General features: G+C 41.8%; 3 protein-coding genes across 5 annotated transcripts; 1 reads left to right on the forward strand and 2 right to left on the reverse strand.

Annotated features, from left to right (window-relative positions):
* Window positions 1-660: 660 nt before the first annotated feature.
* fen1 (flap structure-specific endonuclease 1) lies at window positions 661-5,716 on the reverse strand. 2 transcript variants are annotated; one of them, XM_020641653.3, is made up of 12 exons: window positions 5,576-5,716; window positions 5,119-5,225; window positions 4,727-4,829; window positions 4,497-4,599; window positions 4,152-4,215; window positions 3,800-3,909; window positions 3,233-3,369; window positions 2,709-2,775; window positions 2,177-2,308; window positions 1,929-2,080; window positions 1,135-1,249; window positions 661-1,027 (listed from the first exon to the last, which is right to left on the reverse strand). In XM_020641653.3, the coding sequence occupies exons 2-12, from the start codon at window positions 5,198-5,200 to the stop codon at window positions 950-952; spliced, it is 1,143 nt and encodes a 380-aa protein (XP_020497309.1). In that variant the 5' UTR covers window positions 5,201-5,225; window positions 5,576-5,716; the 3' UTR covers window positions 661-949. The 2 variants fall into 2 exon arrangements, with proteins under 2 accessions (XP_020497309.1, XP_020497310.1); XM_020641654.3 differs by having other exon boundaries at window positions 5,119-5,249; window positions 5,576-5,706.
* A 120-nt stretch (window positions 5,717-5,836) lies between these two features.
* tm9sf1 (transmembrane 9 superfamily member 1) lies at window positions 5,837-13,515 on the forward strand. Of its 2 annotated transcripts, none has more exons than XM_020641640.3 (9): window positions 5,837-6,335; window positions 7,611-7,822; window positions 8,356-8,487; window positions 8,930-9,052; window positions 9,301-9,659; window positions 10,003-10,157; window positions 11,138-11,323; window positions 11,662-11,935; window positions 12,420-13,515. In XM_020641640.3, the coding sequence occupies exons 2-9, from the start codon at window positions 7,616-7,618 to the stop codon at window positions 12,811-12,813; spliced, it is 1,830 nt and encodes a 609-aa protein (XP_020497296.1). In that variant the 5' UTR covers window positions 5,837-6,335; window positions 7,611-7,615; the 3' UTR covers window positions 12,814-13,515. The 2 variants fall into 2 exon arrangements, with proteins under 2 accessions (XP_020497296.1, XP_020497295.1); XM_020641639.3 differs by having other exon boundaries at window positions 5,838-6,340.
* Window positions 13,516-13,600: 85 nt separating this feature from the next.
* Window positions 13,601-16,613, reverse strand: nanog (nanog homeobox). Its single transcript, XM_020641647.3, has 4 exons — window positions 16,045-16,613; window positions 15,201-15,592; window positions 14,969-15,112; window positions 13,601-14,554 (listed from the first exon to the last, which is right to left on the reverse strand). Exons 1-4 carry the CDS (start codon window positions 16,436-16,438, stop codon window positions 14,189-14,191), a joined length of 1,296 nt encoding a protein of 431 aa, XP_020497303.2. The 5' UTR covers window positions 16,439-16,613; the 3' UTR covers window positions 13,601-14,188.
* Between the last annotated feature and the right edge of the window lie 1,887 nt (window positions 16,614-18,500).

The raw sequence follows: 18,500 nt of genomic DNA on the forward strand, positions 1-18,500 counted from the left end.
TCGAGAGCGTGAGGTCCAGGCCCATCTCTCCCTGTCTGACTCCATCCACTGTCCTATCTGTAAAATAAAGGCATAAAAAAAAAAAAAAAAAAAAATCTTTGAAAGGAAAAAAAAGAAGTGGACGTATAGCCAACATGTCATCATTGCTTAATGATCCCCATTCTAGCCAATAGATTTTTTAGTTTTGCGTTTCTCCATCTTAATATTTTTGAGCAACAAGTGACCTGACGATGACGGTAGCTGTGCATCGTAAAGTCTCCATTCTGTCTGGTCTGCTGTAGTACCGAGCATACCCGGCTTTCTCACTTTTGATCAGAGCATTATATTCAATATTAACATGAATCTGTATTAAATATTTACAGAGCATGTGAACACGCTATAGTCGGATTAACGACTTCCCAACTAGGAAAATGGGACCATCCAAGGAGCACCTGAATGCAGCATTATAGTCCTCACAAGCTCTGTGTCAGTCAGCTAGAAAACAGGCTGCTAAACTCCATACCCCAACAAAGTTTGCAGACTGAACACATCATATTTATAACGCAAACTTTAAACCAAACACTAGCAGAAAAATCACGTGTTGGATTCTGCTTCTTAACCATGCACACAAAGACTTTCTATAGAGGACCCCAAATGAGAAAATCAAAAGGCTACAAATGGTTCTACAGATAATGATTTTTTTTATTCTGTAACAGAAACAACACATTTCTAAACCCTTTAACACTTGTTAAAACAGACTTGCTTTTCTTTTTAACATCATATGTGGCCATGTAAATCGAGTTGTAAATCTAGACAAATCATTAAACACAACCTCACGTTGTGTAAATGGGCAGCAGCTTCCTCTTCTCACACTGGGAGCTCGATGTTTTCTTCTTTACTCTTTATCTAGTTTGTGGTTCATTTAACAAACATCACTTTTTAAAGGAGCCGATCGAGCTCTGGGATCGATCTATTTTCCTTTCCTGAATTTGCCTGGCGTGGCTCCAGTCTTCTGCTTCTTTTTTGCCGATCCTTTAACCTCAGGTTCCTGCACAAGGAAGGAAAATGGATCAAACGAGTCCAACAATCAGATATTCCAATAATGCAACATTTTAAAAGCCAGTTGGACTTTTCACACTGCATGTCTTTATGTACCTTTCGTTTGGAGGACAGAGATCCAGTGACGGAGAAGAAAGAGTCCAGTCGTCCTTGTGTGCTGCCCTGACGGCTCTTTACAATCTTCTTACAGCCGTTACGCATCCTCTCCTCACTGCAATAGGATGACCAAAACATTCATTAACATCAATGAAAAAGTTCAGTTCTGTGCAGAATTTGATCTCAGCTGAACAATCAACTGGTTATTCAAATTTTAACTTTAAGACAGCTATATTTAGAGAACAAGTGTCCATACAGAGGATCCTTCAGTCAAATATAGTGGTAGAAACATTTAGGGCAAATGTTAGTTGTGAACAGTCTAACATGAACAGATGCTGGAGTTTTTGTAAACCTCAAATCATAAGTAGAAAGTTTTCTGCTAAATTGACGCTGCGACCATAAACTCTGGCTGGCCAGCAGTGTCGCCTAGTGGTCAAATGTTGTATAACAGATAATCCTGGCCAGTGGCATCCTCAATTATTTAGGCCAGAAAACTCCAGAAGCAACCAAGTCAATAATCTAAATCTAGTCCATCTAAAACCAAAGAATCAACTTCTGATCAAGACAATCGATGGGTGACAAAGAGATTTAAAGGAGGAATGTGCGAGATTTGACAAATAAATAAATCAGAAATCCAGTTTATCCTCTGTAAATGTCTGTCTGAGTCAAGACTGTCTACAATGAGTGAGAAGCTCGAGCTGCCAGCCGTGTTTGTGTCTGAGCTGTTTGATTTGCATTGAAGTGAATAACCAAAAATGCCGCACAGTACTTAGGAAAGTCTGCTGATTATTTACCTGAACTGTTTCTCACTACACATGAACTGGATAAGTCCTTCCTCATCCGGCTCACCCCACTTCAACTCCAACGTAGAACAATCGACCACTTCTGGCTTCAAAAATAACCCCCTGGCCTCTTTGTACAGCCAGTCCTCTGGGGCAGGGTGCTTCTACATGAAGGAGAGCGAGACACAAACAAAGACTCAGAACTGAACATCATCCGTCTCCCTGCATGTGCTTCTGGATTGTCGCGGACATCTACTTACTTTGGGGTCTATGTTTTCTAGGATTTCCTCGATGGTTCCGTGCTGTTTGATCAGGTCGATGGCTCTCTTCGGGCCGATTCCCTTAATGGTGGCACAGTAGTCACAGCCCAGCAGAATACATAGGTCTATAAACTGGGAGAGAACACAGGATAAGGGTTGATGGAAAGACTGAAATATCCCTCACCTGATGTACCTTTGAAACAGTGTTCACAGCACCAAAGCACATACAGGTCTAATAACCAGCAGAGTGTTATTACCAGTTATGCTCACACTACACTGTTAGTGTACACTGTTTCTTTCTTTATTTTCCAAGTTATTTTTTTTGCCTTTATTGAACAGGACAGCTGAAGAGGGAAAGGACATTTTGGGAGGAGGGAGAGAGATCACAACATACAGCATAAGGCCGAGGTCGGACATGAACCCACAGCCGCAGCGACGAGGACTACAGCCTCCAAACATGGAGCATACAACACAACCCGCAAGGCTATCTGCGCCCCTGCTTGACCTTTTTCAAAATGACACAGAACTTTACCTGTTCATTGGTCAGACCGATATCCTGCAGCATGCGACTGAAGTGAAACTCTTGGATAGGAAGTTTCCTAGAACAAATAAAATATCTTGATGTATTATCAAGTGAATAATGAAATACATACATGCCTTTTGACAGCACGTTCATGTTTTAAAGACACAAACAACACTGCAAACCATTTGATCATTACTTTCATTAAACAGAGAAGAGTGTGGTGGACCTTACAACCGTCATGTAAGATTTTATGGCGGCAGTACATTTGGTATATCTTTCCTGAATTATTCAGAGATTATGAGAAAAAAAATCAAACGTGTGAACTGTGATGACCAAATGTTTGTACAACATGAAACAGGGGTAATGAAGTGACGATAAAGTGACACCAATTTGAATTGTGTACTTATCAATTACAACAATGAAATGTGTGCATTACATCAAAGGCTGTGTCAGAAATAGAACAGGACAATTAAATCCATTTTCTGAACATGTCTGCTAAAGAGACAAAAAAGCTGAAGCAGGTGCAACATTACTTTGCTTCACTGGCCGTTAGGTGTCTGAGGAGAACATTTGTCCCGAAGGTCAGCCCGTCCATGTCTTCTGTTGCCGTAGCAAAGACCTTCCCTGCTTTAACCAGAGCTGCACAGCTGGCCTCAGCCTCACATGGAGCCTACAAAACACAACACATACGATTACAAGCTGCATAATTATGCAGTCAGACCTGCTCTTGTAGTTTATCTCTCATGCATGCTTTAGTTGGCAGACAACAGAGCAGGGGGCATCTCAATGAACATTTCATTTTAATTGACTTCTTTATTCCTTCATGTTGACTGAGGGTAAAGAAAATCCTGTGGGACTTAAGGAAAAGGTTTCATTCCTATTCCTATTGTTGAGATGCATGCGTTCCATTTGGTGAAATATTAAAAACAGAACCTACTGTTTAAGTGTAAACATTTCATGTTCTTTCTTTTAGGGTCTTGTCTGACAAATTGCACAGAACTGGATCCAGAAAAAACAAATTGTATGAAGAAAAAAAAGCATACTGATCAGGACATATCATTAGCCAGCGAGAGTTCTAGCAAAGTATGAGCTGCTCTGACCTCAATGTAAGGCACTCCCATCAGGCTCAGCAGCTTCTTGCACTCGTCATTATGCTGCTTGGTGACTTTGACCAGACGCTTGGTGAATTTTTCAATGTTCTCTTGTTCTCCTGGACAGAAATAAAATGTTGTTGAAGACATTTTAATAAAGAATCATCTCTGAATATGTTTCATGAAATTAAACTCAATAAACCAAAAACACTCACTGACTCTGACTTAGCATCAGAGTCAGTGAGTGTTTCTTATTGTGCAATGAGAGACTGAATTACAATTAAAAAAAAACAGAGTAAAGGTATACTGGCACCATGCTTGACTTTTGCTACATAAAGTACTAAAAATGTAATAACTTTACCCATTTCCTGTGCTTGAGCAAGCATCTTCTCAGCTTCTGCCCTCTTCTCCCCTCTCTTTTCCAGCTGGGGGTTTATGGAAAAGTAGAAAAGCAGAAGAGAAATGAGGATCAAGAGACAGATGATGACGAGGGTTACAAAACACAAATCATAATTAATTGTTCTGTCGAGATTTTGTTGAAATGCAAACAGTCACAGATCTGACCACGCTGTTGTAACTGACAAGCAAACAAAAGCCAAACTATGAAGCCATTAAAAATAAATATACAAGCCATATCTGACTGTCACTTCCACAACAACAGGAGACAGGAAGCAAAGCACCAGAAGAAGTCAGAGGCCACACTAACCTCTGCTGACTTGAGCTGTGGGGGCTTGCCGTCAAACACATAAACAGGTTTAATGCCATGTTCCAGCATGCGGATTGTCCGGTAGAACATTCCCATCAGGTGGCTAAAAAGACAAAAAAAATGAGTTGGCGGAAATATTTCAGACTCTCGGATCAATCCAATATCTAATGCATATCTAATGTGTCCTCAATAGTCTGAGTTTCAGAGCGTCTGGATTTTGTTAGTTGTACCTCGTCGTCTCTCCGTCCTCGTTCTGAAGAACATTCCCGTCCTGTCGCACAGCTATCAGGAACTGGTACATACACATGGAGGCATCTATGGCAATCTTCCTGCCTGCATACGTTGACAAAATGACAATAATTATTAAAATAATGACAGGGGAAATCACAGTTGAAAGAGCTGGACATCTATGTGTTACAGAGAATAAACACAAATTGCTTCATTTTGAAAATATTTCTCTGATCCGCTCATAGTTTTGTCTGGTAATCACATTTACTTTTGAGTGTGCTTAATATCCATAGATACTGAATGTTGATCCATTAGACATCAAGAAACCAGACTAGTAAGTCTACAGGCCTAATTAATAATCAACCTGTGGAGGGTGGAGACTTGTAACAATTACCAAAGTAGTTCTTGATGTCTTGCTCTTTGATGGCTCCAGGGGCCTGATCCGCAATCAACTTGGCGAGTCCGTGTATTCCCATCGTGTTGGACAGAAAACACCAAAGTCTGTGAACAATGAGTCAGAGGTACCTGATGTCAACAACATAAACAAGGAGAACATTTAGGGATGGAAAAGGCTTAAGCATCCCCAACGTGTAATAAGTGCACGCCAATTGTATGACCAGTAGTGGTGAGAATTAGCACACATGTGGGGTTACAGTAAGAGATGGACACAATATAAACAACACGGTGAGAAGCTAACTGTGGCGCAGAAAGCTAAAGATGCAGACGTGCGGCTAGTTAAGGGGCTACAACATCAACAACGAGACATATATTCGCCGTGTTTATGCTAAAAGCGAGTAGTAATAGTTGTCTAACAATACTTTACATGTTAAATAAAGTTTACATGTACTCACCAATGTGTATACTGAATGTGTGCACTTGTCCCAGCTTCTCTCGACCGCGAGAAATTGCGTTTCTTTCGCGGGAAATCCAGTACCAGGCATCACCAATCGATCTAGGCACACACATCTGGTCAAATTGATGGAAGAACTGCTCATCAATCGTGCGGCGTCGATTAAAAATGTCTGGCTGCAAACGAGGAAGTACTGCAAAGGCATTTGATTGGTTCATTGAAGGTGGAAGGAAATCCGGTCGTACAGAAAAATAATAGAGTTTCTCTGGTCGGTGCTCCGTCGGTTTAAATGTTGCGTTTTCCGATTAACGACATTTAACCACTTGTATTTCAAATAGCATGTGAGGGCGCCACAGTGCCCCACTACGAATAACCTATAACGTCGGAGGTGTATTTTTTTTTTTTTGTTTCTCCGCCCCCCTCCGGAAAAGTAAAACCCAATCGTCATTATTTTTATTTTTTAAGGTGACGTGGAGTCGGACCCCTTCTTCTTCTACACTCTCGCATGTGTCAATAAAAGTACAGTATGTACCCGAATATGAGCGCAATTGGTGAATAGTACGTTGGTAGCCTGCATGGAGGATGTTCACGGTGTTAAGCCGTGAGTGTTTAAGGTTACAGTGAGCTTCAGTGGAGATATTTACCGGAGAGCAGAGGAGACCGTCGGGGCCTGGGAGTCCGGGAGTCCGGGGGATTCGGCTGCACAGACAGGTTTCGTGAGATCTGCAAGCATCGGGACACTTGTGACACAACTTGAACCGGTGGTGTAGGTTTTTCTAACTCCTCTTTTGTATTTCGCCTTTAAGATTGTCTTGAAGTCGGTGTCGAAATGAAAACGCAATTTACGGTGTTGGAAATACAGCAATGTTGGAGCAAGTTGTGTGTTTAATAAGTGGGTTAGGAATCTCATCATGCTCACGTCTACTTTCGCATTTGATGCAAGACAAATAGTCTAATGTGTCCCTTTTTTGTTTTGACCTTGCTCTAACTTTTCATTTTGTTAAGGATACGATAGTGTTTTTTTTTTTTGTTTTTTTCATGATATCCTGTCAAAAATGTCAATTAACCAACTGGGTTCTTGGTTAGTAGGTTTGAATGACTGCCCTGATACTCACACATGAAGGAAGTGCAGACCTGCAGCTCTCATGTGTCTCTGTAGAGGCATTAAAGGAGTCACACTGACAATAGTGATCAGCTTCTACAAACAGAAACCAGTTCAATCTGTATTACAATGCATGGCAACATACCCACTATGTCCTTATATCACCTTCAAAATGAAAGAGCATTCAGTCTTTCTTAAAAGGTTTAAATGGACACCAAGGCCTATGATGGATATCACAGAATGTAAGCACTCAATATTGTATCGAAATGACAACTGGATTAAAACTTCAACATATACGCATCTCACAAATTCTGCTCTGCTGATACATTTGCAGAGTAATTCTACAACCGGGGTGTGACTGTAGCTTTGCTTCTAAGTACACACCATGGTAGGACATTGGTAAGGGGATAACTGTGTCTACTTGCTGCTGTTTAATCCCCTCCCTAAAGAGAAATGGCAACAACATCACTGGAAGCCCCCTTACTCAAGTAAGGTGCTTGGTTTTGTGTGAATCGTAAAAAATAGTAATAATAATTACCAAACATTTTCAAATGGATGGGAATTCGGTGAGTATTGTGAATATAGAAAACAAAATTGACTCAGTAAAAAGTATCTCTGAGCAATATTTCATCTACACCCACACACTTATAACTGACAGTAAAAACAGTCAGTCCTGTCAAAATAGACTCCCTGAAGTGACCAGAGTTGTGATGATGAAAACAGTGTCTCATCGTTCTCTCAGAGTGTTCCTCAATTTTCTGGAGGAACAGTGTCCAGTTCATACATTTGACATATGAATAATCAGGTCAGAATGGGCTTAAGCTCACTTCTGGACTTGAAATGTGAGGCATACTTTAAGTGTCAGGACAGACAGAGCAGTTTAAATCACTCCTATCCCTCATGTTCTGACGAACTGTCCATTTTATTGCTACAGGGGTTATGCAGCGTGGAATAGGACACCTGCCAGGAGGCTGCCAGAGGACGATGGGCCTGCACTGCGTCTTGTTTCTGTGCTTGTTCTCAGGCTGGGCAGTGGGTTACAAGCAGGGGGACAACGTGACTCTCTATGTCAACAAAGTGGGGCCTTATCATAACCCTCAGGAGACATATCACTACTACACCCTGCCTGTTTGCAGGCCAGACAAGGTCAGACTTTTTATTCACTTTCACTGCACATTAATGGGCCTCCGTTATTCTCAGTGGAACTTGATATTCATTTGTCATGTTATATGAAAACACTTACATTACGTGAAAATTAAACCCAAGTCAGAACATTGCTTGTAAAAATCTGAATGTCCACCATAAAATATCCTTTTGGCCAAGAAGGTCCTCTGAAAGACGTTATTTTTGTCTGCGGCCATGTGTGTCAGTGTTTTAGGAAGTAGCATTGATAGGGATTTAATAAAAAAAATGTGAATGTGTACGTCAGTGCTGCAAACTGCTGGCACGCACATTTCAAATGTGCACAGACAGATGTAAAAGCAGAGCTTTGTGCAACAGCAGTAAACTACAAGCCACTGTGTTGTGGTGTGACTGCTGCACAGTGTGCCTTCTCTAGCTATCTGATAGCTGTATGTGTAGTTTTGAAATATCCCCTTCACAGAATGATTACCAGCTAAAGCTGTGTGTATGCCTTTCTTTTACACACTGTTACTCATATTGTAACACATTTCCTTCAGGTGCATCACAAGTCCCTGAGTCTGGGAGAAGTGTTGGATGGTGACAGGATGGCAGAATCGTTATATCTCATCCGATTCAGAGAAAACATAGAGAAAAGGAGTGTTTGCCAGCTCACTCTTTCAGAGAAACAGGTACATTGACGTGTTCTAATTGGTGGAATATTCTAACACACATTTTGGGTTAAGTTCTAAAAGTTTGGGGCCTGGGCTCATGTTTGATTTGAACTGTTTATAATTTAAGAATGTCATGAATTCATGTCATGAATTGTTTGCTGGTTAAATAAGCAGCCTTTGTGTCTCTTACCATGTGTACCAGGATCAGGATCTGTTGTAATCAGTGTGTCTTGACACAGCTAAGCATTGTTTGTGTGACGTAGACGGTTTGGCTTCTGGAGAAATCATCTTTGTGGCAGAGCTTATCTCAGATATCAAATCACCAACAGCAGGCTCAGTGACGATACAAAACGTCTTTTATGGTTCCTCCCTGACTACAAATCCCTCAAATACAGGCTGCATTACAAGCTGTGGTCATTGAATACATGCAGTGTGATCAAGGACCTGTTTTGTGTTGAAGGTGGACCAGCTCCGTGAGGCCATCGAGGAGCTGTTCTACTTTGAATTTGTCCTGGATGACATTCCCATCTGGGGGTTTGTGGGATACATAGAGGAGAGCGGTTTCCTGCCTCACAGCCACAAGGTAAACCATTTGTGCTTCTCAGGGTTCACTGGACATTTGGAGTAGATTGGATTGCTTGTGGGAGAAAAAAGGGGAAATGCATAGTCAGTGTAAGTCTGTTAAAGGCTTTATCTTTATGCAAAGATCCTCTTTCTGTTGAGCCACACTTGCTGTCAAACTTCTTATCTCTCACTCCTCTTCTCCTCTCTCTTTCTTTTGTTTGTTTCCCTTTTTTCTCCCTCTCTGCCCTCTTCTCTCGTCTCCAACAGGTGGGCTTATGGACTCACTTAGACTTCAACATCGAGTACAATGGCGACTCAGTGATTTTTGCGAATGTCTCCGTCAAAGATGTCAAACCTGTTCCTCTCGAGGAGGGGGCAGGTGCAGTGGTGGGTGGAGTTGGAGTGGGTGGCGGCAGCCTAACAGTAACTCACACATACAGTGTGCGCTGGTTTGAGTCCCCTCTAACTCACGCCAGGAGAGCCGAGCGCCTCCGAGACTACTCCTTCTTCCCCAAAACACTGGAGATCCACTGGCTGTCCATCATCAACTCGCTGGTGCTGGTGGTGCTGCTGCTTGGCTTCGTCATCATCATTCTCATGCGCGTCCTCAAGAATGACTTTGCCAGGTAAGTCACTGAAGCACAGGTGCTTATTTGTGAGCTAAAGTTGCCTTCCGTATGAAAAGTTATACTTAATAAAGGGCTGATAAAAAAACCTCAATATACTATCAGTTTAAAAAAAAACAGCATCCCTTTGTTCCCCTTAAATAGTTTAAGCTAATTAAGTGTACGATTAATACACCATTTGTTGAGTATCAAAGCCGTCATTTTTTGGGATATTGTTTCCTTGTGCACTCTATTGTCTCAAGGTTGGACTTGATTCGGATCAACCTGCATCTGAACTGAAGAATTGTGCTTCTCAGGGGCATCATAACATCCTGTCTAAAACCATTTTTACTCTCACCTTTAGGTACAATGTAGAGGAGGATGGGGGGTGTGACGATCTCGACCAGGGCGACAACGGCTGGAAGATCATACACACCGACGTCTTCAGGTTTCCTCCTTACAAAAGCCTGCTGTGTGCCGTGCTGGGAGTGGGGGCTCAGTTTCTTACCCTGGCCACAGGTGAATGTAGACCCTGCACTGGTCACTTGTAACACACAGCTGAACGTTCACTCACATACACACACATAGAGGTGGGTTGAATTCCAAAACAGTCTCAGGCTCTCACTGTCCAGTTTGAAAACTGAGTGGACTTATTTTCTTTGCAGCACTGACCCATAGCAACACTCTTACTACTTAAAGGGATACTTCACCCGTTGAAACATGAATCTGTATTGACATTGGGTCATATATGTATTGGAAATGTGAAATACATTTTGAAGTTGGTGCCTTCTTGGCCGTGAAAATGCAGAAAGTGTCTTTTTGGCTCATGTGGATGAAAGACACCAAATCCCAGAAAGCACAGCACCGCAGGCCACTCCCACTAAGGGCCAAATCAGAATCAGAAATACTTTATTAATCCCAGAGGGAAATTCGATCGTTACAGTTTCTCCAAAATATACAGTATAGCAGTAGAAATATAGTAATAAAAACATTTACAGACATATTTACCTCAACACATAAGGACATTTCCTCAACTGATTCAGAGATTTCTTCCAGAAGGAATTGGTATCTTGGAAATTCCTGGCAGAAAACAGACTCTGTGTCTGTGTCCATAGGCAAACAGTGAGAGCACCGACTCTACCAGTCCACCCCAGCTCAAGCCGGCCCGGGCTCCTCATCCTCACCGCCGCCGACAGCAATATAGCTATTCGTCCGGCCTGTCGGTTGCTGTAATAAATCGTCATTTTGCGTCACTGGAAGCTCCTTTTCAGAGTCAGAAATACAAAGATTTCCCATCTCAGGGGAAAATGAGGGCGGGATGCGCAACCATTTAAAAATACTACCAGGTTTCTAATAATACAAAGCTAAATGCAAATGGGTGAAGTATCCCTTTAACAGTAGAGTGACTGTAACACTTGAAACCTGATAATGGCTCATACATGCAGGTAAAATGTACAGAAGTCTGATCACTCATGTGTTACTTCATTGCCATTTTATAGGAATAATCTTCATGGCATTGCTGGGAATGTTCAATGTGCACCGACATGGTGCCATCAACTCTGCAGCCATCGTCCTGTATGCTCTGACCAGCTGTGTGTCAGGCTACGTGTCATGCAGCTTCTACACACAGATCAACGGCCAGCGCTGGGTGTGGAACATCATCCTCACATCGTCACTCTTCTCTGGTGAGTCTGATTTTGTCATCACACTATCCTTAACATTGTAAGACAAGGGTCAAGATAATATAGTACTTGTAGATGATAAGGCCCGCACTGCGGAGATTTAAAGGGAGACAGACCCAGCCATTCAGCATTCAAACTTTGCAGAAGTAGTTTCCTTCTAGTTAAGATTTTTGTTTGAATTTTTTTGCCACCCGCCTCATACAACTTCCTGGTGTTAATAATTAGTTAAATAGCCTTGTGTTATTTTGTTTCCCCATGCTCTGCAACTTTCTATAGCAGAATTTCTCAAAAAAATAAAAAAATCTGGAATAGTAAAATGAATGTTTTATTCTTTCCCACAGCTCCACTGTTCCTGACATGGAGTGTAGTCAACTCCATCCACTGGTGGAGCGGCTCCACTCAGGCTCTGCCAGCCACCACCGTCTTCCTTCTGCTGGGTGCCTGGGTGCTAGTGGGCTTCCCACTCACCGTCATTGGCGGTATCGTGGGAAAGAACAGGGCCGGCAGTTTTCAGGCGCCCTGCCGCACTCGCAACATAGCCCGACAGATCCCCACTCAGCCTTGGTACAAACACACGGCTGTGCACATGGCAATCGGCGGCTTTCTGCCATTCAGGTGAGCTGTTGTCAGGTGTGGTGAAGAGGCATTAAGTGCCTCCTCTTCTTAGACATGAAGCAGAGGAGGGATAGCATGAGAAGATACTGTAACACTTTATGTATCTGCATACATAGTTAAAGGGGACAAAGTAAAGTTTCCAAGTTTAAATTCACCACTCAGTATGCAAAAAAAGTGTGTTGACTTTTCAAAACAACGTTTTTGGTAGTAAATGAGAGGATAATACTGGAAGGAATACTTACAATTTATGTTTTATGTCAAGAATTGTAATTAAATATTATTCAGTGTAAAAAAACTTATTTGGTGTTTTATAATTAAGCCTTTGTATTATTTCATTTAATTTAGGAAATATATGTAAAGTGACACATTAGCTTCTTCTTTACTGATACATCAGCTTTAACAATTAATGCTTTTCATATTTCTAACCCCGTAGGGGAAAACATGTGTTGATTAACTAGTCATTTTCTTTCATTTTTTCCGTCAGTGCCATCTCAGTGGAGCTTTACTACATCTTTGCCACCGTTTGGGGCAGAGAGCACTACACCCTCTACGGCATCCTGCTGTGTGTCTTTGCCATCCTACTCTCAGTTGGCGCCTGCATCTCTGTCGCTCTCACTTACTTCCTACTGTCGGGCGAGGACTACAGGTGGTGGTGGCGGAGCGTGCTCAGCACCGGCTCAACTGGCCTCTTCATCTTCGTGTACTCCGTTTTCTACTATCGGAACCGGTCCTCTATGAGCGGCTTAGTGCAGAGCACGGAGTTCTTTGGCTATTCTCTGCTTACAGCAATGGTCTTCTCACTGATGCTGGGCAGTGTGTCCTTCTGGTCCTCACTGGCATTTATCCGCTACATCTATCGTAGCCTCAAGATGGACTAGACATAAAATGTGCAGACTGGATGTAAACAAACTTATCCTGATTGCACACATGGACAATCTGCATACTCTCCTCTTGCTCTGTAAAACACACACTTACTCTTGGGGTACTGGGGACACAAGCAGGGGTCTTTAACATGATTCAAGTCATGCTGTTGTTGGAATAAGGGATAAATGTCTGGATGACGAAAGAGGAGTAATCTTAGGGGGACCATGTATTAAAGGATAAATCGTTATATTTCAGTTCAAAGGGATTACTGTGTCCTATCAAGAGTGAATGAGTTAACTGTTACGAATGCATAGCTCATTGCTGTAGATTGAAGTGTGCCATTACCTGCAAAATTTCTTACTTTATGGTTTATTTGGGCTTGGATCTACACATCCTGTAAGTCCCACATTACATTGTTTCTCTTTTGGACAAATGATTTAGTTTTGATTTATTAAAGCAGCAGTGCAGAAGTAAACCTTGCAGTTGTATTCCCAGAAACTCTAGACTTAAGACTCTTCAAATGTAATAAAGACTTTGCACTGGCCTAGTCTTGCACCTTGTGCAGTTCAGCAGCGAGATGATGCCTTGTAGATTGAACAGATGTTCAAAATATTGGTGATGGGCACAATGTTGTCATTTGATTTTATGGTCACCATTTACTGTGATTTTGGTTCTGATGTAAATATAGTCTTTTCAATAAAAGCTTTTTAATAACCCCCCCTCCTTTATTTAATAATTTACGATCAGCTGAAAACAGTGCATAGTATATATAAATGTACATAACTGATGACACAACAGCACTCCGAGTAGAACCTTTGGCTATGTTTATTGCAAATTTGACAAACTGCACCAATACTCTTAACTGCTTGATTGCAAAATGTTTCTCACTTTGCCACAACCTTATCAGTGATTTCCATGTATTGTCACACAATTTATCCCTCGAACAATTGGGATGAAGTTGATGCATAAATGAATATTACCACAGTATCATGCCTTCTGTAAAACCCAGAAACTTGCAAAAACTCCAGTTGTTGAAGTGAACCTGTAATTATACAAAAAAAATTCATGGAACAGTGTGCACATAAGATGTGTATCAGTACTCTGGCTTAAAACAGTTTTAAAAAAATAACGCAACACAAGAATGCGTGTAACTTGGACACATCTTGCATCACCAAGCGCAAAGAGCACACTGACATACATTAAATAGTTGAATATAAAAATAGAACTTCAGATAAAAAGTCAAACAGGAAGTATGAACAAGGCCTATGTACAACCAACCTGACAAAAGGCACCTCAGCTAATTACAAACTGCAGTCAGGAAACTTGAATAGAAAAATATAAACATGACTGTTGGGTAACATATACAGAAATGCACACAATCAGCTTATACTACTGGCTGACATTCTTCACTATGGCTGATGTGATGCAGCTGCGGACATTGACAGGCTCCCCATCTTTTCCTTCAAAGCTGGTGTCGTGTCCAGCGTTATTTGCAGAGGCTGAGTTGAATGCACTGTGGTTGAATTCATAATGACCAACACCCGGCGGCATGGACCAGCCAGTCCCCTGGGGCTTGGTAGGCATTCCAGCCTGGGATGAGCCAGAGGACCAGGAGGGGTAGCCAGCAGACCCAGCTGTAGAGCTCATAGCAGCCAAATAGAAGGCCAGGTTCTGGGGAGCAGTCTTCTTGAATGCTGCTTCCATAATGTGCTGATTGTAATGTTCCTTGAGCTGGGGTCGGCCTTCTCCTTGATACTGGAAGACAGGCAGACATGGTTCAGAATCTAGCTTAGGTTTATACTGACAATTGAAAGCCCCACATTACATTAGATATTGTGTTTCGTCTTGCCTTTAAAGCCTGAACCAGACTAGGGTTAGGCCTCCAATATAGACGAGTTGATCTATGTACCAGCCACTGTTTCTCTGTCATTATATTAACAGGAAACCTGGGCAGCACAACGGTCAGATCCTGCTTATCACTGAATATAAACAATGTATGCATCCCTCTTATAACTTACTTCTCTTAATCCAGTTACATTCAGGTTTTTGCCACACTTCTATTTCAAATGCCACATTTTCTCCAAAATATGAATATATTTAATATGAAATTGCACATAGGAAACCAAGCTTACAAATTGTGTCACATTCTGGTTAATAGTATCTACTTACAGGTGGGAGATGTGGAGGCATGTTGTGGAAGATGGGTGCATGTACTGGGCTTTCCTTGTTGGCGGTGTAGCGCTCTGAAGCCCAGCCGTTGTCCTTCTGGTGCCTCCTTAACTTCATTCTTCGATTCTGAAACCATGTCTTAACCTTAAAAACAAGCAGATTAAGTTGCATTACATATACATACATAAAAAATATATATGCCAAGGGCATGAAATGTAATGTAACCCCTCACCTGTTTGTATGTCAGACCTGTCATTTCTGCTAGGTTCTTCATCTCAGCTGGGGTAAGGTACCTCTGCAAACTGAAGCGCTGAACAAGAGTATTCATCTGGCTCTCTGAGAAGGCTGCCCGGACTTTTCCTTTAGGGGTATTTGTAGCACTAGTGCTTGGACACTTTGGGGCGGCGACTATCGGTGCATGTAAAGAGGCAGTGTTGTTGGTGCTGTGGTTTTCTTTAATGACAAAGGTCCTTGACTCCTCCATGAGAGAGCTGGAAATATCCTCACTTGCATCAGGGCTTCTGCTGCTAGTCTCATCATCAACTTCTTTCTTTGCCCAAGACACGGGGTCTGACCGGTCTGACTGGGGAAGACTTCCTTCTCTGCTGCTAGAACTCCATGAATCTGTGTGAGGAGGAAACAAAACGGGCCTCCAGTCAGTCTCAAGGTCTTTGGTTGCTACAGATCATAGATTGACCAGATTATTACTCAAAATATTTAAATTAAATAATAAAATTATATTTTTTTTAAAAGCCCACCAAAAAAAGCAGAAAGCCAGCGTTTTCCTTATTCCAAATTCTATCGCGAGATCGCTCGGGATTTGGAAAATTAATTGGCGGGATAATTTTGTCACAACCAAGATGGAACCGGATAAGGAACCGTTGCCAAATCTGATGGATGAATTTCTCTTTTTTAGCAGCCAGCTACATGTAAGCACCGACACATGCTATTATAATTTTAGGTTTTAGAAGATTATAATAACCATGGTCCGCGCTAACTTAAATAAAAGTTAGTCTATCTCTGCTGTTAGTTGAGCTGAAATGTTGACAGTGCTAGCTCGGTGTAAGATAAAACACCTGGTGAGGTGTGCGCTTCGGAGTCACTGGTTGAATCGCAGCCGGCACGCCTTGCTTCGTGTTCCCGTACATCGTAGGCAGCCCGGTGTTGCCCGGCCAAGATTAGCCGGCTCGTCTGTGAGTCTCCAAGGTACACGACCCCTGAACCCTGGTAGTGACAATGGCCGTTCACGACCTGGTCCTCTGGACTGCGAGGCGGAGACTCTTCCCGGGTCCTGGTGGAGTAATAGGCCTGTGTTACCCCTGGATTGTAATTGCCCACATCTCCAGGTTCTCCCCAGGTGCTAAGGTTCCCCTGATTCTGCTCAGACCCGGGTTGGTACATGAGGCCGTAGGCATAGGCATGGTATGAAGGGTTATAGTTGTAAGTTATCTGGGACTTCCAGTCTGCCATCGTTCATGAAACACCGTGGTGTGAATTAAAAACAACTAAAAAACCGCAGGGAAAAGATGATGGCAAGGGTGCAATTAAAAAATAAAAAGAAAGTATGCAGGACAAGCCTGGAGAACCTCGGTGGTAGAGCGACCCAGTAACTGTCCAGTCAGGCCAGCTAACATTTAAAAATTGCGCGTTGCCTCCCGGAGGCTGTTTATAAAGAGGCGAGTGGGTGTGGGCAGGGATGTAGGTGTTCAGATCTCAGCCAATCTCTGCAGTGATCCCTCCGTGGGCGGCAATCACGTTATACCCGGCAGCGACTTTCTTTTTAAATGTTCTATTTGAAGTTTAACAGGAAAACAATTTGTCCATGTTGAATTTGGTAATGTTTAAATTACATAAAATATCTATAATTACTCGTAACTTTTTTTTTTTTTTATTGAAAGTCATGTCTTGGTATCACAGTTTAGGTAGATTATAATGCCACACATTAATTCGATTAGAATAAGATTTTGCACTATTTGAACCTTGTTTAAGTCTTTATTGTAAAGTCAAGGCTGGTCCATGCTTGATCAAATCCTTGAGGCAGTAAAACTCTCTTGGTTGGCCTCAGTGGTGTGGGGTAATAGGCTACATGTGCATTACAGCATCTAGTAGACTTACACTTTGGGGGATTAAATCATTTGATAAATTACTGAGTTAATTAAATTAGAGAAATTGATATTGGCAAGATAGTTCGGTCCACATGAAATATTTGTAATTGATTTGAGACTTTGTTTGAGGGGCTCTGATGGTACCACTGTTGGTGGTTCTTGTTTGTTTGTTTATGGGGCATTTTGCTATGAGAACATTTTTTATACCCACCCTAAAAAGGACAGGGCATTCTCCAACTCCCTGAGAATGAAAATAAGATGAGCATATGATATATAATCACACTGCAAGAAGGACACTAAGCATGGAAGGGTTTTAGTGCCCTCATGATTGTTATATAAAACCCGTCCTCTGTAACCCCCCCACCACCACCACCACATCAGCACCTCAAATTGTAACTTAAGGCGGCTAAACAAAGAAAAATGTGTAGCTCACATGTTACCTAATAGGCAAACAATCTGCTTTTCAAACAAGTGGAATCTGTTTAGTTCAAATTATGGCGTGATTAATTATAATTTAACCATCTTATTTCCTTTCCTCGAACAGGAGACTTCACATATTTTTCTGTCACAAGCATGATTATTATATGATGAACTAATTGTCCCTCGTTTGTTATTGTTTATGACTTTACACATTTATTGAAGGCAGTTGATCCAGTGAGGTATTCCACAGACTATAACTTGTCAGACGTGATACTCAGCCTGAAACATGATTTTAAAACACACATGTAGCAATAAATGAGTATTTTCTGTGTATGTTATCATAGACAGAGACCAGCTACAAGTCCCAGCGTTCCTTCAACTTGGACGGACATGTTGACATACACAGCTTTAACCTCTATTTGCATTTCTTTTCACAAAGATGACCAGATTAGCCTGCATGCTACAGTCCAAGTGGTTGTTTGTGTTCCCCCTACTTGGTTGTATTGACTTGGTAATGAGTCAATTAGTGATGTAATGCTACGAGAACAGGGAGCGTAATAGGAACATTAGCATTTCCACTGATCTCTGCCTGGAAAGGGCGTGTTTGTGTGATCTTGAATGGGCCAAGATATACAGAAGGGGAGATGATAGTTTGGGTGTGTATAGGGGTTGGGTAAGCATGTGTGCCGTTCATTAGCATTGGTATGTGCTAAGGGTATTGCAGACTGGCCTTTGATGGTAAGGCGTGTTAAATGTGTGGTATTGTGAGTTTTGTAAAATCACGGTTAGAGAAAAAAGAACCTTCTGGCAGTATATCTTTGGAAGGTGTTTAACCTGTCCATGAAGTATCTAAAACAGTAAACCAATTACATGGTAGATGTTAAAGTGTCTCAAAAACGAATGCTGAAATAGACAGCTTATGGTCTTCATAGGACAAGTTACATGATACGTTTGTGTGTGTTTCTTTCTTAAACAGTGCAGACTAGTGAAGATGAAGTGAGCTGTGT

The sequence above is a fragment of the Labrus bergylta genome, chromosome 20 (assembly GCF_963930695.1).
Source record: "Labrus bergylta chromosome 20, fLabBer1.1, whole genome shotgun sequence".
NCBI classification, from domain to species: domain Eukaryota; kingdom Metazoa; phylum Chordata; class Actinopteri; order Labriformes; family Labridae; genus Labrus; species Labrus bergylta.

Coding starts and splice junctions, on each gene's coding strand:
- nanog (XM_020641647.3), bottom strand. CDS start 16,438: ATGGCAGACTGGAAGTCCCAGATAACTTACAACTATAACCCTTCATAC. Junction 15,593..16,044: donor CGAAGCGCACACCTCACCAG/GTGTTTTATCTT, acceptor CTCCTCACACAG/ATTCATGGAGTTCTAGCAGC. Junction 14,555..14,968: donor TGCCTCCACATCTCCCACCT/GTAAGTAGATAC, acceptor CCTGTCTTCCAG/TATCAAGGAGAAGGCCGACC.
- tm9sf1 (XM_020641640.3), top strand. CDS start 7,616: ATGCAGCGTGGAATAGGACACCTGCCAGGAGGCTGCCAGAGGACGATG. Junction 8,488..8,929: donor TCACTCTTTCAGAGAAACAG/GTACATTGACGT, acceptor TTTGTGTTGAAG/GTGGACCAGCTCCGTGAGGC. Junction 9,053..9,300: donor TCCTGCCTCACAGCCACAAG/GTAAACCATTTG, acceptor CGTCTCCAACAG/GTGGGCTTATGGACTCACTT.
- fen1 (XM_020641653.3), bottom strand. CDS start 5,200: ATGGGAATACACGGACTCGCCAAGTTGATTGCGGATCAGGCCCCTGGA. Junction 2,081..2,176: donor TAGAAAACATAGACCCCAAA/GTAAGTAGATGT, acceptor TCCTTCATGTAG/AAGCACCCTGCCCCAGAGGA. Junction 1,250..1,928: donor TGTAGTGAGAAACAGTTCAG/GTAAATAATCAG, acceptor ATCCTATTGCAG/TGAGGAGAGGATGCGTAACG.